The following is a 20,515-nucleotide window of genomic DNA, read 5'->3' as shown; positions in this document are numbered from 1 at the left end:
GCCCCGCTCCTCCAGCCCCGCTCCTCCGCTCCTCCGGCCCCGCTCCTCCAGCCCCGCTCCTCCAGCCCCGCTCCTCCAGCCCCGCTCCTCCGCTCCTCCACAGCCGCCCGTGGGAACCTCCCGCAGCCGCTGGAAAGGGAACGATTCTCACTCTGTACTCAGAGCACTGCGGGAAATGACACGTGAATGAACATTCCCAGGGATTTCGGCTGTCACACTGTGACTGTGCGTTTCTTTCAGGGGACCCAACCGGGAAGCAGAGATTTGCATCCAAACATTTCATTATCATCACTTTAATAACAGAAAATAGCTCATCAGAGCACTTGGCAATCAAAAACGATGTGGAAAATGTTAGAGTTGGTGACAGAAAAGGGAAACACGAGAGCACACGTGGATAGATGCGGAGAAACATTTTCATTTCTCAGTTCTCTCTGGTAGCTCTCACAAACGGAAACTTGACAAGGGCAGGGAGATTTCTACAGATGAGGAAATCCTGTATAGAAACTCTCCCTCTGCAGCCGTTGGCAGCCAGTTTGGAACAGGAGACAATTTCCTGTCATTACTACAAAAAGAGCTGTGTTACAGAGGGCATGAGGGCATTCCCAGGGCAGGCCTGGCTCTAAGATCCTCGTAGCTGTGATGCCCAGAAAGTGGGAACACTTTTATTTCATTTGGAATTTCTTCACACAGGCAGTGGTGTCCGGCCCTGCTGGAAGACCAGAGTGCTGTAGGTCACTTCATTCTGGGGATGTGAGAGAAAACACAGACATCAGAGAGGGCACAAGCACTGCAGCTCAGCAGGAATTTCCCACTTCTCACTTGTCCTCAACACTCCACACCATCAGCAGCCAGTGGGGGAAACTGGTAAATGCTGGTTCATCCCACTGCTCAGAGCTCAGGGTTCTGGGTCAAGTCTCCTTTAGGGACTTCCAAAGAATTAATATCACAGAGGGAAACTGCAGAAATGCTTTCCCTTTAAAAAGATTTCTCCTAACCTGCCTCCTCAGTGGTTAAGCCCCAGAAACCCTGAAGTTCCTTGACAAAAGAACTGCTGAGTAACAGTTGAGTCTCAAAGGTGACTTTTCTCCCTCCCACCCCAAATTAATATTTACCACACTGTCAAGAATGTGAAATATCTTCATAAGGCATTAGAAACCACAGTTGTGACACTTACCTGGCACCTAAGAGATTCCTCAGCTGCCATCTGGGAGAAAGATTCCTCTTGTAAATTTTGGTGGGATCTTTTATAATCTGGGAAGGAAAGGGGTCCCAGTCTGAGCTGTTTGCACGGTGTTTGGGGACAGCAGTGCAAGGGAGGTGGGGAGAGGTGACAGCTGAGTGTGAGCTCTGGCACAGACCTGCACAGCAAAGGCCCTGCACACCTGCTGGAACAGGATCAAAGGCACTGAGGAGCTCAGTCTGGCCAGGATTGGGATGAGAAAAGCCCACAGCCAACAAAACCCCCCACAACTCATCGGTGGCAAAGTTAACTCTTTCCTGAAAGCACTGCTGGGATGATTGATGAGGAATTGCTGCCAGGGATGAGCTGCTCAGAGCTGTTCAAGGCAGACATTGTTTCAGCCACTTTATGCCCTCGACTGTGGCACTCACTTTTCCTGAAGAGAGTGATGATTGCAAAAATCAGGACAGTCAGGAGGATGCCAGAGATGAAGGCCAGTGACATGAACAGTATTTCATGGCTGTTGATACACAGAAAATCCTGTCAGAATCCCCAGTTTCAACAGCAGGATTGAAGCACCAATAGTGCTCAAATTCACCAAACTTTATGGAGTGTGACATTTATCCCCAGCCCCAGGAGATTAAAATGTGTGTATCTGCATTGAGCATCTCTAGGAATCACCCATGCAGTGCACACACTGGGAAATTCTAACCAAGTTTTAACCCCCCAAGATGTTAAATATGTGATATATAACCCTTCCCTTGCAGAAGGAGGCTGCAGTCTCAGGGAACTCTGGGTTTGAAGTCAGGAAATAAAGGTGCAGCATTTACTTATTAATCCAGCATCTCATTTCTGCATCTTTGAAATCAACTGCAGGGGTGTGCACGGTGGTAGGGACAGTGCTGGGGACAGTGGTAGTAGTGGAAATGGGTCCTGGTGCAACTGCAATAGAAAAAAAAATAATCACAAACTTTTTTAAAAGGTGCAAATTTCTGCAGTAGCACTGGAACCACATGGGGGCTGTGTCTGTACAGTCTGTCTGAAACAGAACCAGCAGACAGGAAAATTCTGCTGCTCAGATGATGACTGTGGCAGGCAGCCATGCAGTTCTTCCCCAAAGCCCCACATCACCTTAGCACTGCAGCCAAGGAAATCCCTTCAAAAATAAAATACCTGGAGCTGCTCTTGAGGAAGAGCTTCCCATTCTCTCAAAGCATTAACTGACAGGAAGAGAAGCTGAAAGGGAAAAGAGTTATATTTATATACATATACACATAAGCAGAACAAACCTGTCATCCTAACTCAAAAGACTTGATTTAGCTTTTATTAATTTCTTGGAAATCTTATAAAAGTGGCACAAAGCCACTCAACTCTGGCAGCTCCTCAGCATCAACCCCTGCCCAGTGTCCTGATCCTGAACAGAGTTCACTGCTCCTGAGGGGCACGGTGCAGTCTCCACCCAGAAAATGGAGGATATTTAATAACCAAAAAGCACCTACAGGATTCATTTTGCAGTAGCTAAAACCCTGTGAACATTTTCATAATCTGAAGCAGCTTTGAATTCAAAGTTCCTCTCTTGATGTTTAAGAGACTTTTCCCACTGAAACAGGAACAGTAACTCTTTTCTCAATTTTTCTTTTACTCTAGGACAGTGTGGAATCTTGATAGGGATCCTTAAAGATATTTTACTACAAAATCCTGGCATTTCTCACCACGTGATTTTCAAACTGCGGATTGTGAATAACATAAAAATACTACAAGATGAAAATAAACACCCTGTTCTCTGCTGCTGCCTCTTTTCCTACTGCACCCCAGTGTCACCACGTTCCAGGGGAGTCAAACCATGAAAGCTGCCAGTTTCCCACACCAAACCTCACAGCCTGCTGGGTTTGCAGTAATAAAAGAAGAAATGATCCAGCTCCACCTTACCTCCCACCATGGAAACACTGCTGGAAAACTCCCCAAGTGTCAGCACTCCAGTTTAACCACTTGCTTAGTGAGAAGAATCTGTCACACCAGTTAAAGGCTCCAATGTCAATCAGATGTGGGTTTACACAATTGTGGAAGTTGAGCAACTTCACTTTTTTTATTTAAATTGACAGAAAACAGGAAACCATGAAAGACACCTGCATTCTCTGGAACCGTTTATCTAAAAAAGAAAGGCAGTTTCAGCTCAGGTTGGCTTGAAGGAAGGTTTTGGCTCTAAAGGAACCATTTTGGTGGTGTAGGGTGTCAGAAAACCGTGTTTCTTGTTCCCTGAGGAATGGGATCACAGGCACGCCCCAGTCTGTGCTCTCGGCTTCAGGGACCACATCAGTCACAGGTCAGCACACACAGCACAAGTTTATTCATGGCTGTGCTCTGCTGGGATTCTGGAGTTTTGAAATTCCTCCAGGGAAATGATAACTATGAAAACATCAAGAGACTTCTGGAAGTCCAGGAAAACTGCTGTGGAATAAACTCACCTGTTTCCCTGCTTTAAACTGAGCATGGCCATCAGCTGAGGGAGCTTTTCAGAGCTCTTGACACATTTCCTGCCCAATCACTTTTCCCAGAACCCAAACCCTTTCAACACTGCGTGAGGCTTTATGGTGAAAGGGGATTTCCAGCTCCTTTAGAGAACCAGAACGTTCACCCAGAGCCCCTCCAGCAGGCAGATGGGAGCACAAATCCTGATTTTAGGACATGGGTACAAGGACAGCAGGTTGCTCTCACACAGAATTGAAACACATTCAGCAGCAGAATTTTCCTCTGTGAAGTTCTGTATCTCTGAAGTGTTCGTGACCAAAGAAGGGACCCAACACACTGTGGTTTCAGCTCATGCCCCACCAAAAACCAGCTGCGGTGGTTGGTGTGAACATCCAGTGACTTCAAACACAAACAGGCAGGGACTGCTGCTAGTGACACACAGCAAAGAGGTTTTTTCATTTGTTTAATGATTTTACAGTCACAGAGGAGGTACTGGGACATGTCAGTGGGCTCAGACTGCTCACACGGCTGCGTGGGCACTCTTGGACAGCGCCTTCAGGTCCAGGATGCACTTGGCAATACTTTCCTTTTGCTGCAAGAGACAGGAAACAGCCCTCAGCAGACAGTTCAACAAGCAAAACAGACATTAAAGTACATTTCAGAGAAACCTTCTCAGACCTACAAGTTACTTGTTAAGAGGGATGCAATTACAGCTCATGAGGTCAGAAATTCAGATCCAATCAAGCACAGACTGATGGAATCCCAGAAGGTTTGGGTTGGAAGGGACCTCAGAGTTCATCCAGTCCCACCCCTGGCCACGGTTACCCATCACCTCCTGAGCCAGGATCCCTGAACAGCAAATCTTAGTGCAGCCTAAAACATAAAGCAGGGAAAACCCAGCAAGTACCTGCTGAGGTGTGATGCTCTGAACAACGTTCTTCTCCACCCACTGGATCATGTGGTCCTGCTCCTTCTGCCGCTTCAGGTTCTGCATGGCCACCTGGTAGTCCAGCCTCTTCTTCACCTCGTTGTACACCATCAGCAAGCGCTCCCGGTAGTTGGTTTCCAGCAGCATGGCGATGTTGTTCTGCACGGAGCAGGAGACAAGAGGCTCAGTCTGGCAGCAGAAGGTGCTCTGGCAGGAGTGCAGGACCCCAGCAGGGCAGGCTGCCCTGGCCTGAGCAGCAGCAGCGCTGCCCCGCTCACCCGCTTGGCGTCGAACAGGTAACTGCGGCCTTCCACCCGCCACTGCTCCTTCTTCTCCTCCTCGATGGCCGTCTGCAGGGTCTGGATGGCCTCGTTCTTCATGGCTAAAGCTGAGGCCACTTTCTCCTGCAAGAAGGAAAGAACTCCACGCTTCAGAGTCAGGTGCAAGGAAAACAAGTGATCTGCAATTAATCCTGAAATGCTGCATTAAGCTGAGAGAAATGTCTGTGTGAACTGCCCCGTGCCACGGCTGAGGTTACGGCAACAGAGAAGAATGAGGGCTCACGATCAGTCAAGGAATCCCAGATGGTTTGGGCTGGAAGGGAACTGAAATCCCATCCAATCCCACCCCCTACCATGGGCAGGGACACCTCTCACTGCCCCAGGCTGCTCCAAGCCCTGCCCAGCCTGGCCTCGGACACTGCCAGGGATCCAGGGCCCCACCACCCCCCAGGGAAGAATTCCTTCCCAATATCCCATCTAACCCTGCCCTCCGGCAGCTCAAAGCCATTTGTACTTTAATAAAACCATTCCTGACTAACGACTGCAAACTCAAATTACTGAGTCTCCATTACCTCGTTAAGTTTGTCAGCAAAAGCAGCGACATCAGCCCCAAACTTCTTGATGCCATAAATGATGACTGTCAGTATGCAGGCAGCTGCTGCTGTCTCGTGGTTCACAACGTAGATCTCCTTGGAAAGAAGGTAGAGCAGGAGGCCAGTGCCCAACATGTAGGGCCCTACAGGAAAAACAAAGCAGCATTACTTACATAAGGCATAACAAGGCTCAGTAAACCCAAGTACCTAAGAGGGAGTGCTTTAAAGGCTCACGAGGTCAGGGAGAAGTGTTCTATTTTACCAGGACAAGAAGAAGAGCCACAATTCCACCTGGGAAAGGTGCCACAAGGAATCTCACTAGGTCCTCACCTGACATGGGACCTGCTGCTTCTGCTCATTCAGAAACATGCAGAATTTCCTGTTTAAATGTTTTAAGGACCAACAGGCAATTAAATCTTTCTATAAAATCAAGCCTGTGGAACTCTGTCAACTCTTAGGTGTCTAACTTTAGAGCCAGGAGTCCTGCATTGGATTGTTCTTCACAACCTGCACATGCAGAATACTCATTTTTAGTAATATTTTACCTTTTCAGCAGCCAGAACTGGTGAGCAGAACCATGTAAGCACAGCTAAAAACGGTAAAAGTCTATATTAACCTGTAACTCCTGTTTTAGGGTAGAGAAACTGGAAAAACTCCTCAGGGATCAAACCATGACGAACTTCTCCTCCCTTCTCAGGCAGAGGTGGCACAGGTGCCAAACTCTGCTGAGTTGTGTGCAGTGGCCTTGTGGTGTGCAACACCCTGTGAACAAGGAGAACATTTCAAGTATAGTTCTTATTTAAAAAACAGACAGAACTAGTCCCCCAAACCACCCTTAGATAAGGCTCAAACACATTTCTAATTAAGTAGATAACTGGTGAGGCCCGGGGTGTCCAGGGAAGTTTGGCTGCCCCATCCGTGGCAGTATCCAAGGCCAGGCTGGACCTGCTCGAGGTGTCCCTGTCCACGGCAGGATGGATGAGTTTTGAGGTCCTTTCCGACCCAAACTATTCCGTGATTCGAAGGTGGCGTTTACTGGACACACCTCCTCCCAGGAAGTGGGTGGGACTAGATAACCTCCAGAAGTTCCTTCCCACCGTCCGTCATTTATACTCCCACAACACGAATGGAGAAAATAAAGAGACAAAACGGCAGAATAAGGCGGTTTAAGCACAGATCCCGGCCGGTGTCCCCGGTACTCACCCCACGGCGACGGGCGGCGGCAGCGCCCTCAGCGCGGCGGGGGCTGAGGGGACAAGAGGGCAGAGAGCGCGTCAGGGCAGAGCTCGGCCGGCACCCCCCGCCCGGCACCCCGCTCCCCCCCGAGCAGCGGCACTCCCCGCGGCTCACCGGCGCGCAGCACGAGGCGGGACAGCATGGCAGGCCGGGGAAAGGCCGGGGCAGGGCCGTGAGGAGCGGCGGCGCAGAGCCCTCGTCCCGCTCGGTGACCGCCGCCGCCGGGCGCTGAGATGGCGGCGCGGCTCTCGCGAGAGCGCGGGGAGGCGGGCGGGGGGCGGGCGCTCTCGCGAGAGGAGGCGGCGGCGGGAGGCACGTGGGGGCGCCGCCGGCCCCGCCGCCGCCGCCATGGAGGAGCCGCTGCCGCCGCCGCCGCCGCTGCTGCCCCAGGCGGCCCCGCCGCCCGCCCCGCCCGACACCGCGGCGCCCGCGGCCTCGGTGGATGGGGAGCCCGCGGCCGATGCCGCCTCCGAGTGGAACATCCCGCCCAACGCGCCCGCCTGCATGGAGCGGCACCTGGAGCGCGCGCACTACCGCGCAGGTAGCGGGGCGGGGGGCGCGGCGGGGCCCGGGAGCCGCGGGCGCTGCCCGGGGGTCCCCGCGCCTCCCCTCGTGTCTCTCCCGCAGACGGGGCCCTGCTGCTGGGCGCCTCCGGGCTGAACGGGCGCTGCTGGAGCGGCTCGCTGTGGGTGTTCGCGGAGCCCCGGCGCGCCCCCAGCGAGGGATTCTGCACCGCCGGCGTGCAGACCGAGGCGGGGGTCGCCGACCTGTGCTGGCTGGCGGACAGGGGCATCCTCGTGGCCTCCGACTCCGGTAAGCGCTGGGGATGCCGCCCTTCCTTGGCTGGGGTGTGTCCGTCCCCGTTCCCCGGTCCTCAGCGAGCTTCCCCTGCATCCCCAGGGGCGGTGGAGCTGTGGGAGCTGGAGGAGGACGAGAGCCTCATCGTGAACAAGTTCTGTAAATACGAGCACGATGATATCGTGACATCGGTGTCTGTCCTGGCTGGCAGCAGCCAGGCTGTCAGCGGGGGCAGGGATTTCTGGTGAGTGTCCCCAGCCTGGCGGCCGTGTGGCCGGGCTGTGCTGGGCGCTCACTGCTCGCTCTTGTCCCCAGCGTGAAGGTCTGGGACATCCCGGAGCAAATGGTGCTGCACTCCTACAGAGGTGAGTGCCAACCCGGCCTTCTCTGGCCTTTTTTATAAACCCCTTCACTTCCCACTGTGACCCTTTCCCCCTGAGCCCCTGTCTGGCTCCCTCAAGCTCAGGGGTGTCACAAGGACTTGTGGTTGCTCATCATCACTTGGGTAGGAAGCAGTCTGCTGGAGCAGGAGTTATCCCGGGTCTGGGCATGACTGTTAGACTGCTGTGCCTCTGGAGGTCCTTGGGAATACATGGGAAAGTTGGATACAATCTTTGAGGCTCTTTATCCTTTTGTGCTTTTGGTAGCTCACTCCGATGCAGTGACATGTGTGGCTTCCTGTCCTGGTAAGGACACTGTGTTCCTGTCCTGTGCTGAGGTAAAGCTCTCTCTATTGTCTAAACCTACCCCATTAAAATGAGATTTAACTTTAGCTGTTTACACTTTAATGCACTTAGAAACCACCTCTTGTGTTACTGCAGTGTTCTAGTCTGATAAATTTATAATCAGTTTACCAAGCTGATTCCTACAGGTTTATATCAAATCTTGGGAGCTCCTAGTTCTGTCCTGGGGATGACTGAAGGCTGCACTTAATGACAGCATCATTTTAACCCAGAGGAAAAGGCAGGGACATTTTGCCTGTGAGTCAGCAGCGAACCTGAATTTATGCCACAAAGAAATTGTAAAATTCTTCTCATTCCTTTTGGATTTATAGGACAACAGAATTTTACTCTGGGACACCAGATGCCCCAAACCAGCTACCCGAATTGGTATGTGTCTGTGTGCACTCACTGCTTCTGCATGAGTTTGTGTTGGAAGAAATAAATTCTTTTATGCCTGACTTCTAACTCCAAATCTAGTGATGTGCCTGTTAAAACCTAAGGAGATCTAACACTGTCACAGAAGTATAATAAGCTTAAAACACTTGTCTTGATTCAGGAGCAGTGCTAAATGAGATAGATGAGGAATATCTTTGTGCTGCCTCCTTCCACACTCACCCATTTCTTCCCTCGCAGTTTGCAGTGCCTGTAATTACCTCCCTACCTCAGTCATGTGGCATCCACAGAAAACTGACATCTTTGTCTTGGGTAAGAACCTGGACTCTCACCAGGAAAATCACGGTGGGTGTTTTCACAGGACAGTTTCTGCTGGTAACTTCAATCCCCCCTCTCTCCCAGGTGATGAAAGTGGAACAGTTGCACTGGTGGACACAAAGAATCCTGACTCTGCCCTCAGCGCTGCTGTGCACACCCAAGGCATCACAGGCTTTGCTTTCTCTGCACACAGGTACTGAAAGATTCTGGCACAGAACAAGGGACTGCATCCCCTTAAAAGCTTTAGTTATTTTGGAGTGAAACCTATGAGAGTGCCAGGTTTGGCCCTCTTATCAAGGAGGTTGTAGCAGGGAATAGAGTAAAACCAAGCAACATCTCACTTGTGACATGTGCTAATGTCCATGACAAGAACTCTGCAGTTCCACAGTTACTGAGCCACACACCGTGGGGATTTTCCTCATTACAGTCACCTCTGATTAAAGAAGGATCACTGGCTTTCAGACTCTCAGAATATTCCCACTCGGTGTACAGGCACCCTGCCAGATGCTGATGGAAACATTTTTGTAAGATTTTTGTGAGTTAATTTGCAGTACCTGGGTCAGGATCACTAAGAACTCTACTGTTCACAAGTTTATCCCTAAAAATTGTTGTGTTTGCTTGTTCTAACTGTGCTCTCATCTCTCTAGTTCACCCTTACTGGCTTCCATCAGTGAAGACTGTTCAGTTGCTGTTCTTGACTCAGACCTCTCAGAGGTGTAAGTACAGACAGAACATACTGCTGTTCTCTTCTTGAGTTAATTATTAATACACAGGATGCTTTGGGGTGGAAAGGACCTTAAAGATCATCCATTCCACCCCCTGCCATGGGCAGGACACCTTCCACTGTCCCAGGCTGCTCCAGGCCCTGTCCAACCTGGCCTTGGACACTTCCAGGGCTGGGGCAGCCACAGCTGCTCTGGGCAACCTGGAGGTGGAAATGTTCCTGAATAAAGGAGCATCATTATATCAAACCAGCAGTTAGGGATTGCCCAGGCCCACACCCTCTCTAATGATGGCTGATGGAGTGTTGGTGTTTTCCAGGTTCAGAAACCGCTCTCATCGAGACTTTGTGAAAGGCTTGTCCTGGTCTCCTTCAGATGATGCCTTGCTCACTACAGTTGGATGGGATCATCAGGTTTTACATCACACTGTTCCCCTCCCAGCTGGTGAAGCTTCTGGAATCAACTGTGTAAAAGAATAGTTTTATAAACTCGTGGTCCAAGTTCCTTGCTGGCATCACTTTGATTCTGCTGAAGTCACAGGTGTGTGAGCTGGAGTGTGGGGTCTGTTGTCTGCCTCAAAGCTTGTGGCTGAGAAGCTTCCTGTAGTAATTTTGAATTAGGCATAAGTTAGTTACAATACAAGCTCTCTCCTCAGGAGTAGCTTCTCCTGTAATAAAAGACTTTGGTTTTACTCAGAAAAAAATTGACTTCAGGCACAGAGGAGACTTGGAGAGACAGGGAATTAGGTGTAATGAAAAAAAAATAATAAAGTCAAAAAGACTTGATTCAGTTCTCCAGACTACCCATGGAATTAACAGCAGCTTTTGGGGGAGGTTAGGAACACACCTCTTGTTGGGTAGATGGGAGATCCTCACCCTTGAGCAGTTCTTTGCTCTGTAAATCAGGTGGAATGAAAAGACCTGTTGGGATTCAAGAGCTAGAAGGGTTCCAGTGCCATCCTCAATGCAGCACGTGGTGGAGAGGATTCAGCCCCAGTGGCAGCCTGGAGCCTCTGGTGAGCACCACTGGTGCACTGGTGTGAAGTGAGCTCCCAGCTGGAGCCCAACACCTTTGGCATGGTGCTGGAATCCTGAGCAGGGAGCAGGTGCTGTGCTCTGACACCACGGTTCATCTCTGTGCTGAAGGCTTTCCTCAAGGATGAGACCTGTGAACAAAAGGTTTCTGTGAGGGAAAAACTGGACTAAGGACTTGAGTTGTCATTTGCTTGCTCCTGTTGCAGACTCTGCTTAGTGATAACCCAGATCCATGCACTTGTGACAAGTGACTTCTTGTGCTGGCACTGAGGGGACAGGACAGTCCCCTACCCCCAAACCAGGCTCCACAGAACCTGTAGAGGTGTTTTTGTCAAATACCACGTACATTTCTGACTCAGCTGTTTCCCTGGAACATGTTTACGTGGAGAAGGTCACTGCTCTGCATGCATTGCTGCTGCTCTAGGTATGCCCTGGTCTGGCCTAGTATTTCCTAGACAGAATTAAGCAAGTCCTGACAGATGAAACAAAAATAGTGTTGAAATGAATGTTACTCCCAGTTCTTTAGCATGATAGCAGCACTTAAATGTACACTGCTTCCAGTTTTTATCTCTGCATACACATAGGTTTAGTTGTGCAAAGCCTACAATGAATTTTTAGGCAGACTAAGCTTCCCCAGGCTCTGTACTTGTCTCTTTGTAAACCTCACTTGCTGCTTTTTAAATTCCTGTGTCATACAGATGTTCACAGCAACTTCCTGTTCTAGAGCAGTGTATGACAAGAAATGGTAAATGATGATCAAAATAGACATTTCCTCAGAAATACCCCTTGAAGCAGAGTCCCCTGTTAGGGACCTGTGATGCTGTACTGAAACAGGTCTTGTGCTGGTTCTGAAACAGTCGTCTTGGAAGATGGTTTTCATTTGTAACTGGGTTTAAGTTTCACTGGGCCACTTCTGTAGCACTGAAGAGCAAGCTGAGATCATCCACACACTTCAAGTTGTGATTTCAGTCCCTGATATTAAAACTGTTCTTAAATAAATGTTCACCGTATTCCTGTTCAATGCCAGGGTACTACAGTTGTTTGGCACTGGTGCAAGACAGGCTCTGGGTCCTGCTGCTTTCCAGGAAGTTTTTCTTTCTAGAAAAAACTTTCTGGGGTTCCATCATGCACAGCTAAAAAGAAAAGTTCAAATGTCAGACATTAAACCATATTAGGTAGCTCATATTGCCACACCTGAGCAAAACACAGCAGTCCCTGGCAAAAGACTCCTGGTCTTAAATAAGACCTGGTGATAAATAAACTTCTTTACAATTAAAGACTGAAGAACCCTCAATCTTCAGCATCTGGCAGGTGTTTGTGGTGCCACAGGATGGCAGCAGCTGCCCTGGACAAGCAGCACCGCCCAGCTCTGCCTGGAGGAGCAGCTGCTTTTGGGGCTTGCAGCACCTGCACCTGGGGTTTTCCACTCCTGAGAGAAGCACAGAAGAGCAGCAGTTCAGGAGTCACTCCTGGGCTGCAGCTTGGAGCAGAGGTGTTGTACCAGTGCTGGCAAGGCTGCAGTAAAGTCACAGACACGTGAGCAGTGTAGCAGGAACACCAGCAATCAATCCCACATCAATCCTTGCTGGCTTTGCAGCTCCCTGCCAGGGAATGCAGGGAACTGTGTGGGGTCTGTCCCTGCACCACACCCCATTCGGGTTTGGGTACATCCACCTGGGTACGTCCAGTGTGGCTGCAGGAGGAGCTTCAAGGCACACATGGCACCCTTTCCTCCCTCCCAGCCTGCTCCTGCAGCCAGAGCTGGCTGGAGATGAGATTGCAGATCAGTTTAATTCCGAGTGGAGAGCAGCAGAGAAACCTTTTGTGTTGCTGCCTGCATTGCTCACTGTGCTTGCAGCTTTGGGCACAGCATTCGAGTTGGGACCTGTAACAGGTATGAGAGTTTCTCCCTAATGAAGGGCTCCAAGCCCAGCACTATTTATAGAATCTGCTCCTGTGCCAGCCTGCCCAACCAGCTGGGTGTGAGTGACAGAGCTCTTGGGGCTCAGCTGCCCCTTCATGCCTTGACTGGGCTTCTAAAACACTGAAATGGTCACAGGCTTTGGATGAACTGCTCAGAGAAATTGGACCAAGTTCTAGGTAAGATGAAATTCAAACCTTACTGAGCTACATTTTCCCATCCTTTCAAGGACGTGCAGACTTCTCAATTCTCCAGCAGACAAGACTGTGTAAGCAACATTAAAAAAAGTCATACCACACATGCAATAAAACATCCAGAAATGTTTAATGCAAGAAGGTTGGTGTTCAATGGCACTTATAAATAAAAGACTTTGTTCAATACTTTACAGCTAAAGCTCTGTTACACTCCCCTAGCAGGAACTTGTGAGGAAGAGGCAGCTGCAGGGGATAATTTAAGTTGTATCACAACTTGAATTACCACACTGCATCAGAGAGGGTGAAGTGAGAATAATTCCACACTGGGTCTCAGGATTGCTCTCAGCACTGGGCTGAGGCAGGGTGCTTTGCTCCATTAACACCCCTTAGTTTTGTTTCTTACTCTGTTGCTAAATTTCCATAGTGGAAGAGCTGGGAGGAGCAGGACGAGGAGCAGTTTATCCCCAGAACCTGACAGAGTTACCTGCCCCAGGAAGAGGAGGCTCTCCCCCATCCCTGCAGTCCTCACCTCCTGAGAGATCTCACTGTCCCCAAGTGCTCTGGCTGCCAACAGCTCTGACAGTGGTTCCTTTGTCACAGCAGCCCCAGAATCAATGGTGAGTTGTTTCTGAAATACCAGAATGTGCTGAAGGCATTCAAAAGCAGCAGGGATAGTCCAAAGGGTCTGAAGAATAGAAGTGTTCTGCTGCTGAAAGCCTGCATGCTAACCAGTCCTACAACTGGAAGCAGAGTCCAGCCTGATTCAGTGCCAGCCCCTGTGCAGTCCCAGAATGGTGTTCTTGAGTGAAGAATGGCTATTTTATAAAGCTGACTTCTATTATCACGCTTCTAATACTTAATTAAAACAACTATGTCTGCTAGAAGTGACACACTCCATGGTGTCTAAGACCATATTTCAGCTACACATGAATTGTGTGTCTGGATGAAGTAGTAAATGTGACATTTAAAGCAAGTGCCAACATTGGAGTGTCACATTTTTCTCTACAAAGAAAAAAAAAAACCAACAAAAAAAGCAAACAAACTTGTGTTGGGGAGATTGTAATTTGGAAGAATTCTTGAGGTGGAAAATTGCACACATACCCCCTGCCCTCACCACTTCTGGGCAAAGTCAGTATCAAAAGCTGAACTTGCCCATCCAGCCTTAAAATTGTTTTTGAGAGCTCATCTGCAATTATAGCTTATTATTTTGAAAAAAAAAAAAAACACCAAAAACTATCAAGAAGAAAAAAAAACCCATTAAATTGCAACGTTATCAAAGAGACTTCTTTGTTTGCTTTCAAGCTAAACTGGTGAAACTTCATCCAATAGCAAAACATGACCCTAAAGGCCCTGAAGGAGGATCACAGATTTACTTCTACAAATGAATGAGAATGCTCAAGATGCTCCTTGCATAGAGAAAATTCCATGTTTTAGGGTAGGTGGCATTCCACAAGACACTTGGCACACTTAAATGTCCTTATAATTACTCCACAGTCACTTTTCTCCATAAATATTCCAGCACCCAGATATTTAAAGCCTATTATTTCAATATTAGCTGGGGTGAACAATGGAAATCTTCCAAGTCACTGTGACTTACTGGCATAAAAATGTCCTTTGAATTAGCTGTTAGACTGAATATTGTATCTGCATTTTCATTTTATTCACAGCAAAGTAAAGTTCAGAATACTTTAAAGCTGCTGCAATATCTGAAAGGGATGTTAAATTATTAGGTAAAGATGGAAATAACACAAAACACAGAATGCCAGTGACATGACTCGAATATCAAGATAACTTTTGAGAATTCAACTGTGAAGGAAAATTTATCCCTGATTTTGAGCTGAATGAGCAAGATCTGCTTGCAGGCCACATCCAGGTGTGTGCCAGGCAGGGCAAGCTGGAGTGGAACCAGTGGGATTTATAGCATTGAAAATAGAAAGTGCTTTCCATAAAAATAGACTCATGTCTCAAAGTGCTTTTAGTTTGCCAGTGATTAGAAAATATTCTCTACAAGTTTTTACAGTTATTTTACAGTGATTTTCTGCAAGTTTACGTAGGAGGAAGATTCTCTGTTTCTAGCTTCAGGAATTATTCACAACTCAGGTCAGCTGTCGTGAGACCCCACTGCTCACTCTGGAAGCTGAAACCCTCTAAGGCTACTCCGAGCTCCCAGCCCTGTGTCCACCAGTGGGAATCAGGGGCAGCTCTGCACATCCAGCACCTGGAAAAGCACCGGGAGCCAGCTCCTTTCCCTGCAGACACCCCACATGCCACCAGGATAAATACAGACACACTGAAATTGAGCTTCAAAGCAGGCACGTGGAAGCCAATCTCAGTAGAATAAGTAGAATAAGGACTCTTGGGGTCACAGGGCTGTGATGTGGCGAGAGACCCCTCGGGGACAGCACCAGCAGCACAGCACCTGGGCGAGTGGTGGACACCCACCAGCCCAAGGAAAAGGATTGCTCCATGACCTTTGTCTCCAAAGTGCTTTACAGCCATCCAGCCAGGCCTCACAGCCTCCTTCCACGAGGAATAATTACCAACAGAAACATTTACAGTGACCAAAAGGCACAGCAAAGCAAGGCTCCTGCTCCCAAAGCAGCTCCTGGACGAGGGGTCGGAGCCCTGCTCGGCAGGACAGGCACTGACTGCCCAGGGCTGGGTTTAAGGCAGAATTGATTCGCTCCAAACTCTTGAAGGACAGAAAGGCTCAGGATCCAGGCATCTCCTCCTATCCCACTGGCCTCACATTCTTATTTTAATCCCTGACATTTAGCTATACACTGCTTTGCTTCCACTGTGCACATCTCTCAGCCGGTTTCTCCCTGCTCCCAAACATGCTGGAGTTAAACCAATTAACAAACAAACTGCAATCAATCTTTCCAGTGGTGATGCTCTTTAAAGAGAGCTGAGGATGCTCTTTGGCTTTCCTAGATGGCCTATCAGTCTGCAATTCTGACAATAATCCAGGAGGGAAAATGGGAAAAAAGGAAAGCACGTTTGCTCATGTAACAAGGCAGCGGCCTGCCCTCCGCAGTAACAATTCTCCTCGACAGTCTTTTGAGATAAGTCCGAGTCTCGGGCTCGTTCCCCACCTCCATCAGCAATTTCGAGCAGGAGCATTTTCAGGCTGGGTTGGGACCGTCCCTGGTGCCGTAGAGAAGGCCAAGCCAGGCACCCTCTCGCCCGTTGCCAGCCGGACGCCGGCGGGGCGGCCCCGAGGTCCGGCCTACCGGTGGCTCTGGTAGGTGTAGGAGATGGGCTGGCGCGTCCCGGGCCTCACCGTGAAGGTGTTGGAGGGTGCCCCGTAGTGCGGGGTGCCGTGGGCAGGCCTGCAGGGAGAACAGAGGGGAACTCACACAAAGCCCAGGCTAACCTTGGCGTTCAGGCAGTACCGCAATGATCATTTTATCACTTCGTGTCTCCACTCAGCGAGGTGGGGAGGGAGGGAGACGGGCACTGGGGTCACAGCTGGCACAGGGAGGAGCCACAGAACGCTCACTGCCCTTGGAGCGAGCAGGAGCCAAGGGGCAGCAACTGCCCTGGAGCCCCAGCGCTGCTGCGGGGCCGGTTCCAAGGGACACTGAGGACAGGGAGGGCTGGGCCCAGGGGACACGTACCTGCTGCCTGTCAGCACGCTGCCGGGCGAGAAGTCCCCGTTCTGCCCCTTGTACTTGGTGTCAGCCCCGCTGCTGCCGTACGCCGTGCCTTTCCCAGCAGCATCCGTGGACGCCCGCCTGCCCTGGGTGCCCGAGGGGCCGTTCCTGTGGGCAGAGCTCAGGCGGCGAGACCCCTCCCCAGCCGTGGAGCCGAACCCCCCGGTGCCGTAGGAGGAGAGGGTGCCCGAGGCCCGGGGGGCTGCCCCTGCCCGGGGGTAGGAGCTGTCGGGCTCCGACATGTACAGGCGCTTCTTGATCAGCGGCCGTGGGTTGGGGCCGTGGCTGGGGAAACTCGTGGAGCTGCTGTAATCCGGGTACTGAGGTGTGAAGTCGCCGTTCCTCCAGCTCTTCTCCAAGGGCAGCGGAGCTGTTGGCTCCTGGTTGCCCCCGTAGCTGCGGCTGTAGCCAGACCACCTGAAATAGCGCGGCTCGCCCGAGCTCCGGCTGCTCTCAGGGACACTGGGGCACTTGCGGCTCTCCTCCCGACTCGGGAGGGGACCCTCGTCCGCCTCGTTGCTGAATTCGGGGGGTGGGGGGATAATCCCGAAGTCCAGCGCCGTGTCCCCGTTCTCCTCCTCCCTGGGCACTCCGTGGTGGGCTGGGCCGGGCTGGCTCGGCTGCCCCGAGTCCAGCAGGCCCCGGAGCAGGCTGGAGGCAGCGGCTCGCCGGGGCCCGGGGGGCTGCGCCTCACCCACCGCCCGCCCGGCCCGGCCCTGCTCCGAGGAGCTGGAGAAGGAGGGGGCTTTGCTCCAGCCGGGCCCCGCTGGACTGGCCGCAGACGGCCGAGGCACCACAGTGAAGGAGTAGGGCTTGGACTCGTGGCGGAAGAAGCTGCTGGAGGTGGTGTCTGACGAGGCACTGCTGAGTCTCAGGGGTGGCTTTGCCCTCAGCACGGCCACCCCATCCCCGCCCTGGCGGCCCCGCTGGGCACGCTGCCGGGCTGCCAGCAGCAGGGCCATGGGTGAACCCCTCTCCACGCGCTCCCCCGTCACGGGGTGGATCAGCACCTCCTCCTGCCCCGCTCCTGAGATGTCCGGGGGGCTCCTGGCCGAGCTCCCGGGGCAGGGGGCTTCAGCTGAGCCCGGGGCACAGCGTGGCTCGGCCGAGCTGGCCCCAGCCCGGTGCACTTTGTACTGGAAGATGGCCGAGCTGGGCTCTGGTGCCGGGCTCTGTGCGGGGGACGCAGGGGGTGAGGAGGGGGTGGGAGCAGGGGGCTCCTCAGCCGGTCCCTGGGGTGGGTCTGGAGGACTCACGCTGCTGTTGAGGGACCCTGGAGCTGGGCTCACGTCCTCTGTGACCTTGCCAGCAGCAGGAGCAGGAGCAGGAGCAGGAGCAGGATGGTCCTCGTGATCTGTCTCATCCTTCGCAGCAGCCACCGGGGCTGGGAGCAGGCTGGGGACCGGTTGTGGCACCACTGAGTCACTCGTGTCAGGGGGGCTCTTCCTCACCAGTGGGGTGCTGATGCCATTCTCCACACCCTGCTTCTGGCTGCTGAGCCCCACAAGAGGTTTCCCTTCTTTCTTCAGGGACAGCACAGCCTCCAGCTCGTTCCTGATTGTCATCACGCTGCGGGGCTGTGTGTCAGGGCTGCTCTCTGGGGCGGTGACTGCAGTGCTGGGAGAGCCCCCGTTGGTGCTGGGGGTGCTGCTGGGCACCTCTTTCTTCTCCCTCTCCCCTTCCTTGGATAACCCCGTGTCCTTCCTGGCGAGCTGGGGCTCGCTGAGCCCCGGCTCACGGCTGCCAGCACGGCTGGGAGTGCTGTCCACGGGCTGGGGAGCAGCCGGCTTCTCCAGCGGCCTCTCCTCCCGGCGTGGGGAGCGCAGCAGAGCCGAGAGCTCGTCCCGCAGCTTGTTCAGGTTGCTGGCATCCTTCCAGTCATCCTCACAGGTCGGGTAGTCTGGAGGAGGGAGATCCAGGTCGTTCGCAGTGAGAGGTTCAGATTTTGGAGGGGAGTCTCTCCCAGCTGTTTTCTTCTCCCCCTCGGAGCCCGGCAGTGGGGACCGGCGGCCAGCAGGATTCACCCCTTGGCTGAGCCCTGGGCCCGGCTTGGGGCTCAGAGGAGGGGGTACAGCCGGCTTCCCAATGCCCTGTCTGAGCCCGGAATTTCTCTGCTCGGCTTCTCCCGGCCGTGCCTTGGCCGCGGGTCTGATGGTGAAGCAGGGTGGGAGGGGTGGCCGGGTGTGAGGCTGCCTGGGGACGGGCTCCTGCCGGCCGGGCTGGCCCTCCTGCACTGGGATGGACGAGGAGCGCGCAGGGGCCGGCGGCGGCACCTTGAACGACCTGGGGAAGGTGAGGTGGGGCTCGGGCTTGGGCTGCAGGCTCTCCTTGGGGCTGGGGGCTGCGGGCTCCCCGGGCTCGGCAGGGCAGAGCGGCCCCTCGGCATCGGCCTGCCTCGTGTTCAGCACCGTCTCGGATTTCCACTTGGAGATGCCGGGGCCGAAGGGCGCGGGGTCCCGGACCCCCGGCGGGGCCGGAGGGATGAAGTCTGGAGGAGCCGGGGTGCTGGGGGGGGACAGGGCACAGGCGGGAGGCGGCGGGGCTGCCATGGCAGGAGGTGGTGGCACCATCTCGGGTGGCGGGGGTGGCAGCATTTCGGGGGGTGGAGGGACCGGCGAGGCCAGAGCGGGTGGCAGAGGCGCTGCCGGAGGGGGTGGAGGGGGTACCGATGGCGGCGGGGGGATGTCTTCATCCAGGTCATCCCCATCGAGGACCTGTGGGCGCAGGTCCCCCACCGAGCTGTACATCCGGTAATTGCCATTGAGCTGGGAGCCAGAGCCTGCAAGAGCAGCGAGAGCACAGCCTGTGAGCCCCTCTCCATCATCATCATCATCATCATCATCATCATCATCAGCCTGGCCTGTGCCAGTGGCCTGCCCAGGGAGCCAGCCCCTTGCCAGGCTTGTCTAAAACTTCCTGAACTGTAACAGCCTCTCTGCCCCACCCCTTAGGAATTAATTAATTTTCAATTACTTCAAAAAATAATTAATAGCAGACTCTATTTTAGCATGAAAATATATGGGCAGCCTGTCTGCTCCAGAGCTTGGTACACACACACTTCCTGCCCTGAGGGCTTGCTGAGCACTTTGTGCTGGCCAGGACTCACGGAGAACATCCCTTACCAAGAGCTGCCTTTTCCTCAAAGTCTTCTGGCACCGACGGCGTTGGCACAGCCACCCCATGGGATTCTTGGGCGTTCTGCAAGAGTTGAGAAAACAGAGCTGTCAGTCTTCAGCCCAGGGATCAGAGAAAGGGCTGACAAGCAGCTGGTAATCTGTCAACACTAGCCTTGATGGGATCCAGGGCAGGCAGTGATAGGGAGGTCCCTGTGGAAGCTGCTGGTGACAGGGTTTGAGGGGATGAGTGAACCGATCAAGGCTGCACAGGCCATGGACACAATTCCCCCCTGGTCAGACTCAAGGGCTGCAGAGGAATTTGGCTATTTCACATTCCCCTGGGGGCTCCTCACTGTTCCTGTCCCTCACACCGTTCCTGTCCCACACACCGTTCCTGTCCCACACACCGTTCCTGTCCCACACACCGTTCTTGTCCCACACGCCGTTCCTGTCCCACACACTGTTCCTGTCCCACACACTGTTCCTGTCCCACACACTGTTCCTGTCCCACACACTGTTCCTGTCCCACACACCGTTCCTGTCCCACACACCGTTCTTGTCCCTCACACCGTTCCTGTCCCTCACACCAAGCAGCTGCCCCGGCTTTGGGGGTGTTTTTGTGCAGCAAGCACTGCCACAGTCGCCAACACCCCGCTCTGAGGCCTGCAGCGTCCTGGGAAACCGGCACAGCACATCTGAGCGCTCTGGGCAAACTGCTCCTGCTGTGCTTTGTGTTTCGCTCTCAATTCCTCCCTTCACGTTCGTGCTGGGAGCTCAGCAGTGCCTGAAGCCGGTACAGCACCAGCAATTCAGCGGCCCACACATCTGGGAGGCCCTGGAGCACTCCGGGTGACTGCAGCCACCCAGCCGAGACACTCGGGCAGCCTGACTCACCTGGAGCTCTGCTCGGGGCTCTGCTCGGGGCTCTGCCAGCAGCAGGAAACCTCTCCTGTC

The 20,515-nt window shown here is 52.8% G+C and overlaps 4 protein-coding genes across 4 annotated transcripts in view; 1 reads left to right on the top strand and 3 right to left on the bottom strand.

Moving 5' to 3' along the window:
- Positions 1-277: 277 nt before the first annotated feature.
- Positions 278-4,077, bottom strand: C26H1orf162 (chromosome 26 C1orf162 homolog). Its single transcript, XM_015650578.2, has 6 exons — positions 3,110-4,077; positions 2,354-2,416; positions 2,011-2,122; positions 1,612-1,700; positions 1,175-1,251; positions 278-742 (listed from the first exon to the last, which is right to left on the bottom strand). The coding sequence occupies exons 2-6, from the start codon at positions 2,382-2,384 to the stop codon at positions 683-685; spliced, it is 369 nt and encodes a 122-aa protein (XP_015506064.1). The 5' UTR covers positions 2,385-2,416; positions 3,110-4,077; the 3' UTR covers positions 278-682.
- Positions 4,078-4,092: 15 nt separating this feature from the next.
- ATP5PB (ATP synthase peripheral stalk-membrane subunit b) lies at positions 4,093-6,918 on the bottom strand. Its single transcript, XM_015650570.3, has 7 exons — positions 6,802-6,918; positions 6,655-6,697; positions 6,068-6,213; positions 5,431-5,594; positions 4,856-4,981; positions 4,557-4,736; positions 4,093-4,241 (listed from the first exon to the last, which is right to left on the bottom strand). The coding sequence occupies exons 1-7, from the start codon at positions 6,827-6,829 to the stop codon at positions 4,170-4,172; spliced, it is 759 nt and encodes a 252-aa protein (XP_015506056.1). The 5' UTR covers positions 6,830-6,918; the 3' UTR covers positions 4,093-4,169.
- Positions 6,919-7,016: 98 nt separating this feature from the next.
- WDR77 (WD repeat domain 77) lies at positions 7,017-11,692 on the top strand. The gene is made up of 10 exons (XM_015650564.3): positions 7,017-7,228; positions 7,315-7,500; positions 7,588-7,729; positions 7,801-7,850; positions 8,133-8,203; positions 8,540-8,594; positions 8,841-8,912; positions 9,003-9,111; positions 9,566-9,634; positions 9,960-11,692. Exons 1-10 carry the CDS (start codon positions 7,036-7,038, stop codon positions 10,117-10,119), a joined length of 1,107 nt encoding a protein of 368 aa, XP_015506050.1. The 5' UTR covers positions 7,017-7,035; the 3' UTR covers positions 10,120-11,692.
- A 1,208-nt stretch (positions 11,693-12,900) lies between these two features.
- C26H6orf132 (chromosome 26 C6orf132 homolog) overlaps positions 12,901-20,515 on the bottom strand; it is a 15,026-nt gene continuing 7,411 nt past the window's right edge. The window contains exons 3-5 of the mRNA XM_015650549.3: positions 19,568-19,643; positions 16,410-19,224; positions 12,901-16,121 (exon numbers count right to left, since the gene is read on the bottom strand). Coding sequence (XP_015506035.1) covers positions 16,019-16,121; positions 16,410-19,224; positions 19,568-19,643 — 2,994 coding nt within the window. The 3' untranslated portion in view covers positions 12,901-16,018. The remainder of the gene's footprint in view (positions 16,122-16,409; positions 19,225-19,567; positions 19,644-20,515) is intronic.

The sequence above is a fragment of the Parus major genome, chromosome 26, assembly GCF_001522545.3.
Source record: "Parus major isolate Abel chromosome 26, Parus_major1.1, whole genome shotgun sequence".
NCBI lineage: Eukaryota > Metazoa > Chordata > Aves > Passeriformes > Paridae > Parus > Parus major.
Note: the sequence above shows the minus strand (reverse complement) of the source record. Positions and strands in the feature narration are given on the sequence as shown.

Excerpts from the sequence above, each read along its gene's own strand:
- C26H1orf162 (XM_015650578.2), bottom strand. The coding sequence starts at position 2,384 with ATGGGAAGCTCTTCCTCAAGAGCAGCTCCAG. Across the intron at positions 1,701-2,010 it reads ATGAGATGCTGGATTAATAA|CCATGAAATACTGTTCATGT; the intron begins GTAAATGCTGCA and ends GTGTATCAACAG. Across the intron at positions 1,252-1,611 it reads CATCACTCTCTTCAGGAAAA|ATTATAAAAGATCCCACCAA; the intron begins GTGAGTGCCACA and ends TTTCCTTCCCAG.
- ATP5PB (XM_015650570.3), bottom strand. The coding sequence starts at position 6,829 with ATGCTGTCCCGCCTCGTGCTGCGCGCCG. Across the intron at positions 4,737-4,855 it reads ACCTGTTCGACGCCAAGCGG|AACAACATCGCCATGCTGCT; the intron begins GTGAGCGGGGCA and ends TGCTCCGTGCAG. Across the intron at positions 4,242-4,556 it reads AGAGCATCACACCTCAGCAG|CAAAAGGAAAGTATTGCCAA; the intron begins GTACTTGCTGGG and ends TGTCTCTTGCAG.
- WDR77 (XM_015650564.3), top strand. The coding sequence starts at position 7,036 with ATGGAGGAGCCGCTGCCGCCGCCGCCGCCGCTGCTGCCCCAGGCGGCC. Across the intron at positions 7,501-7,587 it reads CCTCGTGGCCTCCGACTCCG|GGGCGGTGGAGCTGTGGGAG; the intron begins GTAAGCGCTGGG and ends CTGCATCCCCAG. Across the intron at positions 8,595-8,840 it reads CAAACCAGCTACCCGAATTG|TTTGCAGTGCCTGTAATTAC; the intron begins GTATGTGTCTGT and ends CTTCCCTCGCAG.